Source organism: Aristolochia californica, unplaced genomic scaffold, assembly GCF_029961685.1.
Source record: "Aristolochia californica isolate CCGP_79_NKW_82.1479 unplaced genomic scaffold, dmAriCali1.0.hap1 SCAF_16, whole genome shotgun sequence".
Classification (NCBI taxonomy): Eukaryota; Viridiplantae; Streptophyta; class Magnoliopsida; order Piperales; family Aristolochiaceae; genus Aristolochia; species Aristolochia californica.
Window position 1 is genome coordinate 17,770,433 of NW_027181837.1, and position 17,786 is coordinate 17,788,218.

A 17,786-nucleotide genomic window follows, 5' to 3' on the forward strand; every position below is an offset into this window, starting at 1 on the left:
CCCACATTTTACATGATGAGCGTCTCTGCTTCCTTTCACCGCTTACTGAAAGCATTTGCCATGGACATAGAATCTGCGTTTAAATCTACAAATCCAAATAGTGAAGAGAAATCTCATCATGATTGACATGAACAATGAAGAAACAGTTTAAACAAGAAGAAGAAATTAAAGCCTGAATCTGTGACTTGTAAGCTCTGGAATTCTTCAAAGTTCTGCACTTACTGAATACAAAGAATATAAAGTAATAAAACAATAATTACTGAGATATATTCCAGCGAACAGTTAATTAGTTTCTTAACTCTTTAGCTACTAATACGCTTAATCTAAAGAATAGTTATGGAGAGATTAGATTAGAAGGAAGAAAGTTGGATTAGCTGCTCTGCAGATTAGGATTGTAGTTCTTGCTTGAAAAAAGGGTAGCTGAACTAATGTACGGAAAGTTTATAAAAGGAGATTTTTATTCTTTTCTTTGACCAAAATTTGGGTTCCACACCAGCCGATCATCTTCCTCGCTTGGACGGCAGGCCCGAGTCTCTTCCGGTTTTGCATCCCGAGTGCCCTGAATGAGTCACCTTACTCGCCAAGCCAAGTTGGTGGCCTGCCAGCGTGTCACCACACCATCGTCTAGCATTTGTCGTGCACGAAAGCCTCTCATGTCGATGGATTTCTTTACTCTTTTAATTTTCTTATTTAATCTTAAAAAATTTAATGCCTGCGGTTTCAAGTCGATGGAGACCGATTCAACCCATGAAGCAACGCAAGTCCGCGTTGTTTTTTAAATATTTCCACTCCAGTTATGAAAATTTCCTTGAATTTTTAATAGATTACCTAGTGTCGTACTCCACCGTGACTCCCGGGGATCAATTTAATGAGCAGAGGATTGTTTATTTTGCTATTTTGCCATGTGCAAGATTCCAGATAGAAAACCCACTAGACGCCACGATCTGCCAGTATTCCTGAAACTGGGGGACCTTCCGTACACTTTAATGGCTTTTTCTTTGGTTCTTTCTTTTACTGAATCAAAGTCTCCATTCCAGTTGGTCACTGTGGTTTTCTTTTTTTGTTTATTTGATTTCATTTGGACTTGCGTGATAATGAAAGAAACCGAACCCAACCATCAGAGAAAAAATGAGCCGAATGAGGGGTAAGTTAGCTCTTGGATACGACGATCAGTCAACATCGTTGTCCGAATTTCAAATGGGGTTTGGCAGCAAGAAAGTGAAATCGGATTTCAGGATATGTGGAGAGGACCCATAAATCCATTCTCAGTGGGGAAGAGAGTGATAATACTTCTTTCGTGAAATTTTTCCTTTTTAAAATTATCATATTGGTCGGTGAAACAGTAAATTAAGAACAGTAGTATAGTGCTCGTACTTTTGATTGGAAGAAAAATATATAAATGCGAGTAATGGTGTCTGCTTTGCGTAATGGTATGATACGTCGAAACGATAGGAAGAAGAGCTCCCACTTGCTTGTATGAAAAAAATACAAGGAAAAGAAGAAAAAGAGAGTGCAGACTCCGTCTTCTCGTTTCTATTTTCTCACCCAAAGAGGGAGCCCCTCCCCATAATCTCCATTTCCTTCAGGGAGGGAGCAAAAGAAACTCAACAGAGTTGAGCCTTGGATTAGCGAATCTATTTTCCCCTAGGTGCAGAGCCATGGAGGGTTTTATGAGAAACGTGGTCATTGGGTTGGTCTGTGGGAGTCTCATTCTCGCGATGGAGCTGGCTGAAGCAGAGAGGCCGCTGAAGCTCGTGGATCTAGCAAATAATGTTCAGAAAGAAGATGGGTTCGCAGATTTCATCCTACAGCTCTGGAATTTGTCTAAGCGTGGGGATGAGCCTTCTCGACACCATGTTTGGCCGGTGGGTTTTTCTCTCGGTCGTACTCTGGTTCTCTGGTTTTTCTGTTGCTTGAATGGCCTGGAAATAAGATTTATTTTAACATGGTTATGTCGTCCATGCTTCTCTTTTTTTTTTTTTTTTTTTTTTCAATGAACAGGAAATGAGATTTGGTTGGAGGATCATATTGGGTTCCATAATCGGTTTCTTTGGTGCAGCTCTTGGGAGTATTGGTGGAGTTGGTGGGGGTGGAATTTTCGTCCCAATGCTTACTCTGATCATAGGATTTGATCCAAAGTCCTCAACTGCTATCTCAAAATGTAAGAATCTCTTTCTCAGGCATCTTCTGCTACGTTTCCTTCCTGTTTGATCAAGCAAACTTTCGAGATTAGATGATCTGCTGTCAAGGAAGATGTCGTTTTGGTTCTTTGAACAGTGAGAATCAAGATAATTTGTTCTTTTTTTATTTCTCCTACTTCTCTTGCAGGTATGATCATGGGTGCTGCGGGTTCAACTGTGTATTACAATTTACGGCTTCGTCACCCAACGCTTGACTTGCCCATTATAGATTATGATCTGGCCTTGCTGTTTCAGCCCATGCTCATGTTAGGCATCAGCATTGGAGTAGCCTTCAACGTCATGTTTGCCGACTGGATGGTCACGGTTCTGCTCATCGTCCTCTTTCTGGGTATTTCATCAAGATCATTATGGACTTTGTCCTGTTAATTCCTCTGTGTTACGTGGAATTTTTTAGTGAAATTATATTATACGCCGTACCAAGAGCATTTTAAACCCACTACTTCGTTGAGCATCCCGACAGCAGCTGGAAGCTCCAATTTTCTGGAGACTACGGCTTTTGAGAGATTTCAATCTCCTTTCAACCAGCGCGTTTGTCTAGTCCTAAATGCTAGTAATGTCTGCACAACAAAATTTTATTATTTCTTTATGGTGGCCTGAGGCTGGTTATCAACTTTGTCCTCACCATTTTAAGCTAGTTTCTTATTTTGGTTTCTGCAACATTCGTCCAGTTTTCATTTCCTTGCTGCGCTTTTTCATATATAACGTTTTGGTCTAATTCCAGCATTTAGGTGCTTATTTCATATCAATTTTCCTTTCCTTATGCCAAAATCCAAGAGCAATTAACCAAATTAAGTACTGGAATCTCATCTACTTTGGTGTAATTCCATGCTATTCAACTGGGGCTGACTGACAATCTGTAACTAATGTGGCAGGTACATCAACTAAGGCATTCTTTAAGGGTATAGAGACATGGAAGAAAGAGACAGTAATGAAGAAGGCAAGGTTCTTTCCTCTAAAATATTAAGCTCCTCCTATTTTTTTTTTTTTTTAAGAACTTGATGAGTAAAATAGCTCTTTTCTTGAATCTCAGGAAGCAGCCAAACTGTTGGAGTCATCTAGAAAAATGAATGGTGAGTCTGAAAGCCCCGAGACCCCTCACTTTCCTCAAGGAGTCTATGAAAATGACTTGCATTTCCGTGAACTCATAAACTAACCCTGCATTTTCAGAATATGGGAACTTCTGTTGTACTCTATATAACTTTAGCTAAGAAAACAACCAAAAAATTTCTGAAGTTGAAATATGTAAGCATTAATGCACTGTAAGGTGAGGAGGACTACCAAATAGACTGCTTTCTGGAAAATGATAGGACTAGATTCTTAGAATATAAACTGTTGAACTTTCAACTGAAAAAAGTAAAACACCATGAAAGAAAATTAGCAGTGGCAAATATTTCCATAAATTATTACAGGATTTACAAATTTATATCAATAAGAGTGAATTTATAAAATGTTATACTACAGAAAATGGACAGTCTTTGCAACTTCACAGTAATGCTACAGCCTAAACTGCCAGTCAGAGTTCTGATTTGGATAGAACATTTTTTCCTTTGGTAAAAATGTGAAAAGGAGAGGCAGAACAACCGTTTCCTCTTCAAAATTTCAGACCTTGTCACAATGTTGATATCCAACTTCAGATTTACCCATATATGGTAAAGTAGTTTCTCGTATCACTTGACCATACAACATCAGCTGTAAACGAACTTCTAAATTTTGTACATAGCATTTATGCTTACAGGTTTCATCCATAGCTTGGGAAGAGAGAGATAAATTACACAAAAAATATCATTCCAATAACTGAACTTCATTGGGTTTCAGATGGTCCAACACTGGGATACAAACCACTGCCCGGTGGTCCAAGTGCTAATGGGCAATTGAAGCTTAGATCAGATGGAGAGGTCTCAGTGATAGAAAATGTTTACTGGAGAGATCTTATGCTGCTTGTAATGGTTTGGGTAGCATTCCTTGCCATTCAGATAGTTAAGGTCAGTTGTTTCTATGAGTAAAAGCATATGTTAACTTCATAGACTCTCAACATTTTTGAGATTTTTAAGTTTTGGAAACTAACCAGTCAATGTTTTTCTGTCCTTGATACAAATACAGACTTATGTAAAAACTTGCTCTGTAGAGTACTGGGTTCTGAACTCACTGCAGGTATAATTTCTACCTACATGACCATTTCTCTTACATTCTACATCTGTCAAAAGTGTGAATTCCTCTATTTAATTTGATGGTATTCATGCATTTTTTGTTAGAACCATCTCAAGAGCAATAGGATCAAGGTCAGAGCTGAACAATGATTGGTTGGATGTATGATTTCTAATGTAGACATTTTTTTCCAGAAAACCAAGCTACATATCTGAGTTCTTGATCCTTTCATGGTTTCTTATTAAGATACAATGCAACTACGTGGTTTTTTTTTCTAAGAATAAGTAGCATATTTGCTCTGGACTTTGCCGTCAATGGTTTTTAGTTCTTACAATCTTCCAGAAAGTTAAAATTAATGATCACATGTCACTACCTTTAAAAGCTCATAGTCTAAGCCGCATGCCTTGTCAATCCTACAAGATTCTCTCAGCCTTGACTTCAGGCCTGAGATCTGTAACTATATTTCTCATGATTCTCCAAACAGCAACTGCTGTCACTAGATAACTGCCACTACCTAAGGTCAAGTAGCTGGTCATTTGAAGTTCATCTGATTTTCAGGTACCAATCGCCCTTGCTGTAACTCTTTATGAAGGCATCTGCTTATACACAGGAAAGAGGATTATTGCGTCCAAAGGAAAACAAGACATGAACTGGAAAGTGCACCAACTTTTTCTCTATTGTTTTTTGGGAATATTGGCAGGTATGGTAGGAGGTTTACTTGGGCTTGGAGGAGGCTTCATTTTAGGACCCCTTTTTCTTGAATTGGGAGTTCCTCCTCAGGTTCTCTCTCCCCTCAGATTGCAAGATTGTTTTTTGGAATTTAATTAAAAAAAAGACCTAGGAGACTGATTACTTGAAAGTTTGGACCTTAATCAGATATCTAACCTTACTTGCACTTTTTTTTTTTTTTTTTTTTACAGGTTGCAAGTGCAACATCAACCTTTGCAATGACGTTCTCAGCATCGATGTCAGTTGTGCAGAACTACCTTTTGAATCGCTTCCCCATTCCATATGGTGAATATTGATATATTATTAGCTGAATATTTGCTTACAATCTCAAAAGCTCATTCTGAAAAGATGAAACTATTTGTGACTGCAGCTTTCTATTTCGTGCTGATTGCCACAATCGCAGCCATTGTGGGCCAGCACATCGTGAGAAAGCTTGTGGCCCTGCTTGGGCGGGCGTCATTAATCATCTTTATCCTGGCTTTAACCATATTTGTTAGTGCAATCAGTTTAGGTAAACAACATTGTGACTGGTGTCGGATGAGGTTAGCATTTAGAGAATTTCGTAGAAAAAGAGCTCATTCTACAAGTGCCTTTGTGTGTTGCAGGAGGGGTAGGCATAGCAAACATGATGGAGAAGGTGGAGCACAGGGAGCATATGGGATTCGAGAGTCTCTGTTCCCAAACATAAGCCTATTCCATTTTTGCAATTTTCACTCTGTAATTGTCATTCAGTGTCATTCTTGTTTGTTCCACTAGTAGAGGGAGTATAAGTGCATTAAGTAGGAGGTCTGTTTGATGTATGCTATTAGGGTTGTTTTCCTGCAGTAATTTGCTGCCATTCTAGACAGGAAGTTTTCTCTGTACAGAGCTTATGAACATGGGTTGTCCAAATCAAGATGCAAATGAAGGAGTTCAATGTAAGGCAGAGGTTTGAGTGAACAGTAGCTCATCCACCAGTCATTCCCCTATTTTATTTATTTTCTTTTTTTGCAGTTCTTTTTGAGATATCAATATCATTAGATCTTATAAATTCAATATTAAGCAGCAAGCAGAATTAATTTCTTAAAATTTCGTAATTGTTAATCCTACAAAGTTCAGGTATGCTTTATATTTGTAAATGAGAAGGCTTGTTCTTGATCAAGGTAATCGATTTTACTTCTTTAGTGCCTTAAATTACTAAGTTTGAGATTTTTCACTCCATAAATTACTCTTTCCATATTGTGAATAAATGGTCAAAAAGAGAATTAAAATCTTCATATTGAGTTGGTCCACACACTGTGCAAAGGCTTATTGGTAGGGGTGGCATCGAATTGAGCCGGTTTGCGAGCTGCTCGAGCTTAGCTCGGTTCTTCCCCTCATCACCGTGTTGTCACCGTTGATAGTGCTCGTCAATAAGTACAGTAATATATTATATTGACTATAACAACTTTTAACATGATGCAATTTTCATAGCAATTTTGTGTTTGATATTTTATTTGATTAAAAATTTATTAATAAGTATAGTAATATATTATATGGATTATTAATTTTTATTTATTTTCCTAGAAGAGGCAATAAGAGGTCTATTTAACTTTCCTAAAAAATTTAAAATATTTCTTATAATTTTTTAATAAGTCACTAATAGTAATAGGATTTTATTTAAATGACTTTTTGGAAATATGTATCATAGGAAAAAACATTTCTAATTTTTCCTAGAATATAAATTTTCAACCAGGGGCATTAAGGAGGTCATAATAAATTTATGGCCAGATTCAAAAAATACAAAATAAGCTAGACAACATTTGGGGTAAAAAAGATTAATATTGATACGTTCTAATCCATTATCAAGATTCAATCCTGAACCTCCCATATTATTCTTTTTTTAAAATATATATATAATTTTATATATAATTTATTTAACATATATTTTATCTAGAGTATTAAATGTAGGTTAAGCTCGAACTCTACTAGAGCTCGAGCTTGAACTTAGTTAAAATTATTAGGCTCGGGCTCGATTACAATTTTAGGCTTGAGGTTATGGTCGGCTCGCGCTCAGTTCGAAATATTTAAATCAAACTCAACTCGAATATACGAAGGTTCGGACTTAGCTGGATTTGATGTCACCCTAATGCCCAATTTTAAGTAGAGGTCATTCCTATTTTATATAAAATGTATGTCCAATTTTATGTAAAATATATGCGTAATTTTATATATAATTTATTTGATATATATATTTTAAAAAGTATTAAATGTATGTTAGATCTTATATTTGAGACATGTATTTTTAAAAAAAATTTAAATAAATATTAAAGTTTTGATTCTAACTCGAATTCCGTTAAAATTATTGGGCTCGAGCTTCTGAGGCTCGAGTTCGAAATATGTTCGAAGCATGTTCGGGCTCGCTCGATCTCACCATGTTGTGCGTCTGTTCCGGACTTCGACTCCCTCCGTATTTTTTCCCGCCCAAAACTTTACGGCTTTGATCGCTCACGCCTCCACTCGGCATTTCGCTCTTCTACTTCGCCGCTATTTCGGAACACCACCTTGGCGTCTCCTCCTTCGTCTCTTCTCTTACGATCTCTGTACCGAGCGATTGCTTTTTTTCTTAAATGTTTTATTTATTATTATTTTCCCGTTAGAAAAAGGGTTTTAGAATTCGAATTTTTGTTACGTATGAACATGGCGCCTCATTTGTATTGTTTCTTTTTATAATTTTTTTGTGGCTTTGTCTCTGGTTTGTTTGCTATATGTATCTATTGTGTTTCTTTTGATCGCGTCTTAACCATTGATTTTCTGTTTTAGGTTCAAGTCTTCAATCGTCCGCACTAAATAGCCACGGAGAATGTGACAAAAAATGAAGAAGCTGCTGGTTCCCCGACCTCGGTTTTGGAGGATGAGGTTTAGTTCTCTTCCACCTTTATTGTTTTATTTTATTTTCTTTTTTTTCTTCAAAAAGATCACCCCGCCGACGAAATATGCGCCTTTACTCAAAAAGTTTGTTCTACCGGAACTCTGCTCGTTAGCTATTCGCTTTATTAATATCCCGAGTTGGTGACAAAGCTTCGGATCTTCTCGTGTGGTTTTCCAAAATTTCTAACCATTTCTTCCTCTTTTGTTGCAAAATGCCATTTGGCTTCAGCACGTTGCAGAATATTTAGGAAGTTTACTATCGCTGTAACCATTATAATTTTCTTGTTTCCTGTTTTAAAATGATTGTTTGCTAGCTTCAATTCTTCCTTTCATTAGTAGTTCTCTTGGGGTGTTTGGCTTATCGATTTTATTGGTCATTCATTTGGTGGTCTAATATTGCATCGAGGCTTTGTTGTTTCTGACATTGTTCTAATGCAATAGTCTTGTTTTGCTTTATACACAGGAAACTCATAAGGATAACTGTGCTATAGTTTCTGAAGTCGGAATTCCAACAATGGGCATACATAATCCTCTTGTCCCAAAGACCCAGGTCCAGGGAGATGACAGGTCACTAGTGAAGGAGGAGAGTGTCCCGGATAACATGCCAGGAGATGTCTTTTCTGAAGAAAAGAATGGAGACATTTCCCTTATATCAAGGGCGATGGCTGAAGAAGAGAAGAAACTGCAACAGATCCGGGTGAAAGAGGAGCTGGAAATGGATGGGGCCCATGCAACACTTAATGACACACAATTCAGTAAATTGGATGAGCTTCTCTCTCAGACTCAGCTCTATTCAGAGTTCTTGCTCGAAAATATGGAAGACATCACTTTTGTAAGTTCTTCAGCGCCATTTCAGTGCATTTTCATTTCCATCTCTTAGCTTGATAATTAAATTGTAATACAATCCTGATCTTACTGTTTCCTGTCTTTCTTAGAATGGAAAGGAATATGAAGCTGAAAAGGGACAAAAGAGAGGCAGAGGCAGGAAGAGGAAGGCGAGTGCAAAACACAACGCTGTAAGTGTTCTTTGTTAAGCTTCTTGGTTTAGTTTCTCCCAAGTGATCTGCATGGTCTATAATGTTTGTAGTTTCCAAAGCTATTGTTCATGGAGGTGGAATTATATATATTATATATATTGTGTTTTAGCCATCTGTGGTCTTCTAAAAATATTTACATGTAAATTATTTTCTTAGAGAAAAGCTAAAACAGCAGTAGCAGCGATGTTGACAAGATCCCAAGAATGTGCAACTCTCGAAGATCCTAGCATCACTGAAGAGGAAAGAATAGAGAAAGAGCAGACTGAACTTGTGCCATTATTGACTGGTGGAAGATTGAAGTCTTATCAACTCAAAGGTGTGAAGTGGCTTATATCATTGTGGCAAAATGGTCTCAATGGGATCTTGGCAGATCAGATGGGACTTGGCAAGACAGTTCAGACAATTGGCTTTCTGTCACATTTGAAATCGAACGGCTTGCATGGGCCATATTTAGTAATAGCGCCCCTTTCTACCCTCTCAAATTGGGCAAATGAGTTCTCCAGGTAAACTTCTCTATTGCCACTCGTTAGCTATTAACAGTTTGTAACAGCTATGTATACTCCAGTAAGTGTGTTTTTCAGGTTTGTGCCCTCAATGAATGTCATTCTTTACCATGGGACAAGAAAAGAAAGACAGGAGATACAACAAAGGCATATGCCTAGAGCAATTAGTCCTACATTTCCTGTTATTCTCACTTCTTATGAGATTGCAATGAATGATTCGAAACATCTGTCACGTTACACATGGAAATATGTTGTTGTGGATGAGGTAGTAATCTATATAAATTTTTTTATTCTATCCTTCCCCTTCCTTGTTGTGTTCAAGCATAAGCTTTTAATGCTTTGACATATTTTAATTTATGTGGATGTAAAACTTCTCTGAAGGGACATCGGTTAAAAAATACACACTGCAAACTATTGAGAGAGTTGAGACGGTTCCCTATAGATAACAAGCTTCTGCTGACTGGGACACCTTTGCAGAACAACTTGGCTGAACTTTGGTCATTGTTGAATTTTATTCTGCCTGATATATTTTCATCTCATGAAGAGTTTGAATCTTGGTATATACTTTTGAGTATCTAGTTCATTCTCCTTTTATTTTTTACTCCATTTATTTAATTACCAGGCAGTTGGAAATCTTGAAATGTATTTGCTAAATAAGAAACAAAGTTTTCTACTGATCTGAAGATATCTGATATATGTTCTGTGGTGGAATCTCTTTCTCAGGTTCGATCTGTCAGGGAAGTGCAGCAATGAAGCCCAGGGGGAGCAGTTAGAAGAAAAAAGAAGGGTTCAAGTGTGTATGGCTATATACATCCTGTGTCAATTAGTGTGCAGATGCAATAGAAGATGCTCAACAATAAAATGATTATTTTCAGGTGATATCAAAGCTCCATTCGATATTACGGCCATTTCTTCTGAGGAGAATGAAGGAAGATGTAGAGCAGATGCTTCCTCGGAAAAAGGAGATCATTTTATATGCTAATATGTCTGCGCATCAAAAACAGTTACAGGAACATCTTGTGAACAAAACACTGGAGAACCATTTGATGAAAAAGACAGAAAACAGTAAGCAAATATTCATAGTAATCTTTTGGCATCTGATATTCAAAAAAGGATTCTCTTTTAATATGTAGATTAGTATTTTTCTAAAGAATGAATAGCTGAAAAAACAAGGTACTTGATGTGTTTATTTTTTGGTATTATGTTGTGTTAATTTGTAGTTTGTGCTGCAGTTCTTGGAAGGCCTGGCATGAAAGGAAAACTGAATAACTTGGTAGTTCAGCTGAGAAAGAATTGCAACCATCCTGACCTTTTGGAATCTGATTTTGATGGATCATGTATGCTCTGTGTACTCAGTTGAATGTGTCTGGATGAGAATTGGGAAATGGGCTTTCTAAAGCTTTATATGTATTCTTTACATTTTTTTGCAGATACTTATCCACCCATTCAAGAGTTAGTGGAACAATGTGGCAAATTTCAGTTGCTTGACAGATTATTGGCACAACTGCTTGCTCGAAAGCACAAAGTATGGTTGTAACAGTCGGTTCATTTGAAAAATACAACCAAATAAATAGAGAGCTCAACATAATACACTTTGCACATTGCAGGTTCTAATTTTCTCACAGTGGAGTAAGGTTTTGGACATAATTGATTACTATTTTAGTGAGAAAGGCCTTCAAGTATTTAGAATTGATGGAAAAGTAAAATTGGATGAAAGGAAAAGACAAGTAGGTGATTTATAGAATCTTTTTTTCCAACTTTTTATTGTATACTTTCTTCATTTCAAGAAGTCTATCTTTTTTTTTACCTCATTCTATCTTTATTTTTAAAATATTTTTTCATTTTGTTATGGTTGCTGCTTCATTACGTTTTGTTTTTCATATTCTTAATAGATCCAGGAGTTCAATGATTCAAACAGCAATGCCAGAATATTCCTACTAAGCACACGTGCTGGGGGGCTTGGTATCAACTTGACTGCAGCTGACACTTGTATACTCTATGACAGTGACTGGGTAAATTTTCCTTCTATTGTGTCTAGTTTATTTTACGGTTCATCTTAACAAGCTGTGATTAATGAAGCCAGTGCCTTATGAAACCACAAAATGAATATTTGATTATGTGTCTTACTTTTTTGTTTCCGACTCTGGAATGGCAGAATCCTCAAATGGATCTGCAGGCCATGGATAGATGCCACAGGATCGGACAGACTCGGCCCGTTCATGTTTACAGGCTGGCAACATCTCACTCTGTTGAAGTATTTCAACGAGGACTTTTTCTTATTTCCAAGTTTATTTCACAATTTTTTGGGAAGAAGGTAATTATTCTTTTATGCCAGGGTCGTATGTTGAAGAAAGCATTTGGGAAGTTGAAACTTGAGCAATTGGTTATTGGAAAAGGACAATTCCAGCAAGAGAGAAGTAAAGCTAACACCTTGGAGGTTAGTGTATCTCTAATTTTTAGTAATTTTTTCCTTTCTCCATCTCTCTCTTTCACTTTCTCACCCTGTCTTTCTTTCGTAGTTTTGTCATGTTTTGTTTTTATTTTTTATGTCCTTCAACAGAAAAGGGCGAGTAAACAAAGAAAGAATCATGGTACTTAAATGGTAAGGCTCAAGAAGGCATTTAAAGAAAGGATATTTAAAGACTGGCTGGTTATAGGGATGAGAGTGGAAAATATTTTGTATGAGAGGCTGTGGCTGCTTGACCTATACAACAAGCTAAACTTCTCAAACGGAAGATAAAAAAAAATAGCTATTTGCGCAAAAATATAGAAGCTGCTTGAGATGGTTTCCACATTTTTTGTCAAAGACCTAGGAACCAAGGTTTTAGCCTTGTCTGTCAATCGGCCACTAAGAAGTAGGGGTGGCATTGAATCGAACCGAGCCCGACCATGCCTATATTTGAGCCGGTCTTGATTTAAATATTTCGAACTCAAGCTCGAGCCGAGCCTAGCCTCGAGCCTAAAATTGTAATCGAGTTCGAACCCTATAATTTTAACAAGTTTGAGCTCCAACTTACATTTAAAACTTTGCATAAAATACATGTCAAATAAATTGTATATAAAATTATGCATAAATTATACATAAAATTGGGCATGACCTCTACTTAAAATAGGGCATAACCTCTGTATATTAAGCCTGCGATGGTGGTTGAGCAGAGTGGATGGCGGCAGTGAGGCGATGAGGACGTTGGGCGACAGTGATGGCAAAAGCATCAGAGAGGGGGGAATGAGAGACGAAGACAGAGAAGAGGGAGAGAAGGTTGCAGGAGGGGCTCGGCAGTGATAAATCAGTGATGGCAGACAGGGGGAAGAAGAAATTAATTTCTCGGGAATTAAGGGGAGGAAGAAATCGGCGGGACCTCTTCAACGGAGGCGGGAGAACGAAAGATGGGGGGAGGAACGAACTCGAAGAGACTTCCCGCCTTTGCACTCGGGCCCTTGTTAAGTTAACAAGCCGGCTCGCGAGTTTTCGAACCGAACCATGGTTCGGTCGAGCTCGGCTCGTTAACTTAAACACGCCTGATCTGGATCTTGAACTCGGTTTGAGATCTAGATAAACCGAATCGAACCGAGCCAAGCTCGAGCCGCTTGCGAACTGGCTCGGTTCGATGCCACCCCTACTAAGAAGTAATGGTTACAAATGACTTGGATGTAAGTTGTGCTGGATTGTTTGGAAAAGGTGGGTTAACAATTGTCAAAGATAGATAAAATAGTTTAATGTAAGAGATTTGTGAGCAGACGTTGGTGGGGACACTAGTATGCCCATCGGGCCTCAGTGGACCCACCAATTATGGTTGAAATTATTTTTATAGTTATTTTATTTTTAGTTTATCTTTTCTGATTTTACTGGATTTGATTAGATAATGATCTTATTTATTTTGAATTTTGAATTTTAAATTTTATTTTTAGTTTCTCTTTCCTGATTTTATTGGATTTGATCAGATAGTGATCTTATCCATTTTTCTTATCCATTTTGGATTTTAATTTTAATTTTATTTATTTATAGACTATAATAGGATGTTGAAAATAATTTCGAAGATGAATTAATAAAATCACCATGTTTCTGGTCTCTCCGTCCTCTTTTTTAATTTTTTTCTCTTTCTTTCTTCTTCTAAATTATTCTTTTCAATTCTCCTATTTTTCATTCCAAATTCTCATTTTTTTTTCCTTTCACTTTTTAATTCTAACAATTAACCGACATTCGGATACGACAATTAAAATTATGCCTTGTCCTGCATCACTGGAATTATTATGTCTAATGGTATTTCTTCTTCATTGCTACTAGCGGAATTGATCTTGTTGTCCAGGTTGTCATGCAATTTTTTTTCATGACTCGACATTTCACTTTGTGTTACATCTTCATGTTATGGAAAGTTAAAATCATGGAAGGTGGAAATAATCTAGCAAATACTTTTTTCGTAAAAGTGAAATTAGTTTTTAAGTAATACACAACATGAAGCAGATGCTGATTTTGGTTGTTATTTTCCATCAAGATGTCAATCCTAACAGACAAGGATGTCTTCTCTACAGGATGAAAAATTAATTACTCTTCACCAGTTCTTAGTTGTACTTGGTGATTTTTCATTTATGAACCTGTGTTTTTTTATATTTTCAAGGAAATAAATGTATGTTTTTATTGAAGTTTTTTTTTTTTGGGTAATTGTCTTGTACAAGAATTATTAAGAAAGGCACTTCAAAATAGTACATTACAATTTGGAGTGAGCCATCAATTAATGGCTTATACATGTGTATATTCACTGTTGGCTGGAATGTATCACCAACGTCAACCAGTATATTGTTCCAAGAGATGGAGTTGATGTGGTCATAGAATGGCTTGCTACTGCTTAAAGACTTGGCCCTTAGGGATAAAGTGAAATCTGCTTGTTCTTCTTCACTCGCTTTGTTCTGAAGTTGAACAATATCTGGTTATGGTTGGACTTTGCAGGAAGAAGAGAGTGGGGGAGAGTAGGGCTTACAAAACCCTCTATTTATAATTTAATCAATACAAAAAATTACATCTATGTTCCTGATCTCTTTTAACCCTAGGCATTGACTTTCTACTGGAAATGACTTTCCTAGAAAACAAAGCAAGTTGGATAAACCTAGTTATACTTTTCAACAGTTTTCAAGTTCAAGATTTTTGTCTACCATGATGCTTCTTGAGTATCTAGAAAGAAACTAAAAAGACTTTTCAAGTATTTTATTCTCCTGGGACTCCAAATCATGTAAATCTCTAACATTTATCTATGATTGTGTCCATCTGATTCACTTACCGTCTTCATTTATCATGGATACTTGTGTAAACCATGTTGACATTTCAGTGTTTTATGCAGGAATATGAGTTATTGGCTTTGCTTCAGGATGCAGAAGACGCTGAGGACAAGCTAATTCAGACGGATATTAGTGACGAAGATCTTCTCAAGGTCTTGGACCGCAGTGACTTGGCGGCGGGTTCCATAGACGATAACAGTAACAACGTGCCAAATGTCAACACTCTTCCTCTTAAAGGAGCTGGGTGGGAGGTGGTTATACCATCTAAAAGTGGCAGTAGCATGCTCTCCTCCGTTACCAGTTGAGGTACTATGCTTCTGGTCCTCTCTTTAGAGTGAAAAAATTTTGGTGGGATATATCTAGGAGTGCAAGATTGCTTCAGTGTTTTGCTGAGGGAGAACGTTGAAATCCTACATGATTTTGTTGAAGAGTGTGGGTAAGTCGGGATGATCGCACTAATTGTGGTGAATGAAGTTCAAAACCGTGTGATTTTGTGTCGGGAAGGTCAGTGAAAAACTTAATTTTCTTGCCATTACTAGCATTGGCTTTCTGTATAGGTTTTTTGTAAAGAGGGAAGGGATTTACTATGAGACTAGTTTTATTCTTCTTTTGGAACTAACAAGCACCAGTTTGGTCACTAAATATTGGTTTACGAGATTCTGACCAATCAATGAATGAAATTTCGGTTTTCCCTCTGAGTCTCATGTCTCCAACCGTCTTCTTGCACCACTTCTATTCGCAGAGTGCAGCAAAGAAAGAAAAGAGAAAAGAAGCCCACTTTCCTCTCCCCTCTTTTGGGTTTATCTCTGCCGTTCCTAAACGAACACATCTCCATGAGCAGAACAATGACTTGATTCATTTCGATCCAGAGCAGCAGAAAGGCTAGAAGTCCATTTCTTGTTATTTGGGCGTACAGGAAAACGGGCTTCTCTCCCTCCTGCCATGAAACCCAATGTCGTCCTCCTACTTTCTCTGGCCTTTATCCTCTCAATTGATCCAACAAAAGCAAAGTTCTCAGTTCTTCTCAACTGCGGCTCAACCACAGATGGTACAGATGCGGATGGGGGAGAATGGTAAGCAGAATACCAACTATCTTGCTTCTTCTTCAGGCGATATTCTCCTGGCCAGAGTTCAATATCAAGACCCAGCTCTCCATTCCGAAGTCCCTTACATGTCCGCGAGGATCTTCCACCAAGTTTCTTCCTACCAGTTTCGGATTCTAGAAAGACAGTTTGGGTGAGACTGCACTTTTATCCCTCCTCTTACAGTGGTCTCGATGCCTTCGACTCCTTTTTCTCGGTTATGGCCGACGGATATGCTCTTCTGAGCAAATTCAGTGCGGCCATTACAGCACAAGCCCTCGCGCAGGCCTACATTTTGAAGGAATACTCTTTAAGCCCTTCCTCCTCCACTCTCAATCTCACCTTCGTTCCCACCGACAAGTACAACAATTTCTACGCTTTCATCAATGGCATCGAGGTAATTTCCATGCCCGATTTTTAGATTCTCCTGCGATTTTGGCTGGGTTTTCAGATCAAACATTTGAAGTCGGAGCCTCCACATTGCAGACCATGTTCAGATTGAACGTGGGCAGGCAGTTCATTGCTCCGGCTAATGACTCTGGGCTTTCTCGTGCATGGTAGTCTACTCGCCTTACATCTTTGGCGCCGGGTCACCTTCTCTGCCGACAACAATGTCGGGGTAAAGAAACCGAAGCCCGACTATATTGCTTCCCGTGATGTTTACAGTTCGAGAAGATCCATGGGGCCTGATCCAAAAGTGAACATGAACTTCAACCTTACGTGGGTCTTCACTGTTGATGCGAAGTACACCTACGTGGTAAGATTGCACTTCTGCGAGCTTCAGCTTGACAAGATTAACCAGAGGGTGTTCGACATTTTTCTGAACAATCAGACAGCTGGGGAGGCTGCCGATGTGATCGCATGGACGGACGCGAAAGGAGAACCGACTCACAAGGACTACGCTGTTTACGTTCAGGACTTGTCGGGGGATGATCAGCTCTTTGTGGTCATGCATCCGAACGCCGACATGAAGCCTGAATTTTACGACTCCGTTCTCAATGGGCAACGAAACGGCTGGGAGCTTGGCGGGGCCAAACCCTGACCCCTCTCCGATGCTTCTTAAGGTGGAATCCATGTTTGTGGCCGGTAAAGAAGCCAGGTCAAGTACTCATCGCGTCAGAGTGATAGGAGGCGTGACCGGAAGAGCTGCCGCAGTTGGTTTGGAGCATTTAAACCAGAATAAATTCTTCTATGCTAGTGTCTATACCCATAAATTCAACTTGGAGGGAGGGGGCAGAAAGAGAATAGTGGTAAACCCTCGAGATAAGTTTGGAAACCAGACAAAAAAGAGAAGAAAATGGAAGAGAGTCATTTTCGGTTGTTTGACAGCAAAGGATCCTTGAGAGAAAAGAAGAGAGAAAGTCATTTTTTCTCTTTAGTTAACAGACTTTCTCTAAAAAAATGATGGAATATTGAAAGAAAAGAAAAAAAAGACAAATTAGAGAGAATTTTATCATGCATGTTTTTTATTTTAGACCCTGCCTTGGATCCTCTGTTGCTAATGAGACGAGCCAAGCTCCGTTCCTTCCCTTTGTTGTGCAAAATGCTCACTGATATGAGGGTACCTCTCTCTTCTTCTTCCCCCTCTTCTCTCTCTCTCTCTCTCTCTCTCTCTCTCTCACACACACACACACATCTTCTAATGCCGATTATCTCAACAATCTTCCATTTTTGCTCCCACTCTCTCATTTTGATTTCAACTTTTTTTTTTAGATCTATGTTGCTCTTATTTCTTCTCCCCTTCTAAATATCTCTGCTTCTTGTGCACGCTTGTGCTATGTAGGGGTTTGAGATGATGCAAATAAATATACTTTTATGCTATCCTTTTAGGTTTAGGGTGTCCAAGAGTCTAAGTTGTTGACCGATTGTTGACTCCCTTCTTGATTTTGATGATAATAAAACTTAATTGAGCTAAAAATTACAATTCAA

The 17,786-nt window shown here is 38.1% G+C and overlaps 2 protein-coding genes and 1 pseudogene across 5 annotated transcripts; all 3 read left to right on the plus strand.

Moving 5' to 3' along the window:
- The first annotated feature begins 1,445 nt into the window (after positions 1–1,445).
- On the plus strand, positions 1,446–6,107 carry LOC137952888 (sulfite exporter TauE/SafE family protein 3-like). The gene is made up of 11 exons (XM_068799990.1): positions 1,446–1,865; positions 2,002–2,161; positions 2,329–2,529; positions 3,074–3,138; positions 3,232–3,271; positions 4,017–4,183; positions 4,302–4,352; positions 4,905–5,126; positions 5,267–5,360; positions 5,446–5,586; positions 5,681–6,107. Exons 1-11 carry the CDS (start codon positions 1,659–1,661, stop codon positions 5,761–5,763), a joined length of 1,431 nt encoding a protein of 476 aa, XP_068656091.1. The 5' UTR covers positions 1,446–1,658; the 3' UTR covers positions 5,764–6,107.
- A 1,376-nt stretch (positions 6,108–7,483) lies between these two features.
- LOC137952885 (ATP-dependent DNA helicase DDM1-like) lies at positions 7,484–17,235 on the plus strand. Of its 4 annotated transcripts, XM_068799987.1 has the most exons (17): positions 7,484–7,636; positions 7,857–7,952; positions 8,428–8,796; positions 8,900–8,980; positions 9,158–9,504; positions 9,583–9,769; positions 9,886–10,061; positions 10,228–10,297; positions 10,380–10,569; positions 10,737–10,841; positions 10,935–11,029; positions 11,112–11,231; positions 11,397–11,516; positions 11,660–11,758; positions 11,840–11,941; positions 14,838–15,081; positions 15,518–17,235. In XM_068799987.1, exons 3-16 carry the CDS (start codon positions 8,479–8,481, stop codon positions 15,078–15,080), a joined length of 2,253 nt encoding a protein of 750 aa, XP_068656088.1. In that variant the 5' UTR covers positions 7,484–7,636; positions 7,857–7,952; positions 8,428–8,478; the 3' UTR covers position 15,081; positions 15,518–17,235. The 4 variants fall into 4 exon arrangements, with proteins under 4 accessions (XP_068656088.1, XP_068656089.1, XP_068656090.1 ...); XM_068799986.1 differs by lacking the exon at positions 15,518–17,235 and having other exon boundaries at positions 7,579–7,615; positions 14,838–15,464; XM_068799988.1 differs by lacking the exons at positions 11,112–11,231; positions 15,518–17,235 and having other exon boundaries at positions 14,838–15,464.
- Positions 15,728–17,235, plus strand: LOC137952887 (receptor-like protein kinase ANXUR1; annotated as a pseudogene).
- Positions 17,236–17,786: the final 551 nt, after the last annotated feature.

What these genes read in the sequence shown, in the direction of transcription:
- LOC137952888 (XM_068799990.1), top strand. Translation starts at nt 1,659, where the DNA reads ATGGAGGGTTTTATGAGAAACGTGGTCATTGGGTTGGTCTGTGGGAGT. An exon ending in GGGTTCTGAACTCACTGCAG is followed by an intron (nt 4,353 to 4,904) that starts GTATAATTTCTA and finishes TCTGATTTTCAG; the next exon opens with GTACCAATCGCCCTTGCTGT. An exon ending in AATTGGGAGTTCCTCCTCAG is followed by an intron (nt 5,127 to 5,266) that starts GTTCTCTCTCCC and finishes TTTTTTTTACAG; the next exon opens with GTTGCAAGTGCAACATCAAC.
- LOC137952885 (XM_068799987.1), top strand. Translation starts at nt 8,479, where the DNA reads ATGGGCATACATAATCCTCTTGTCCCAAAGACCCAGGTCCAGGGAGAT. An exon ending in AATATGTTGTTGTGGATGAG is followed by an intron (nt 9,770 to 9,885) that starts GTAGTAATCTAT and finishes ACTTCTCTGAAG; the next exon opens with GGACATCGGTTAAAAAATAC. An exon ending in CATGAAGAGTTTGAATCTTG is followed by an intron (nt 10,062 to 10,227) that starts GTATATACTTTT and finishes TCTCTTTCTCAG; the next exon opens with GTTCGATCTGTCAGGGAAGT.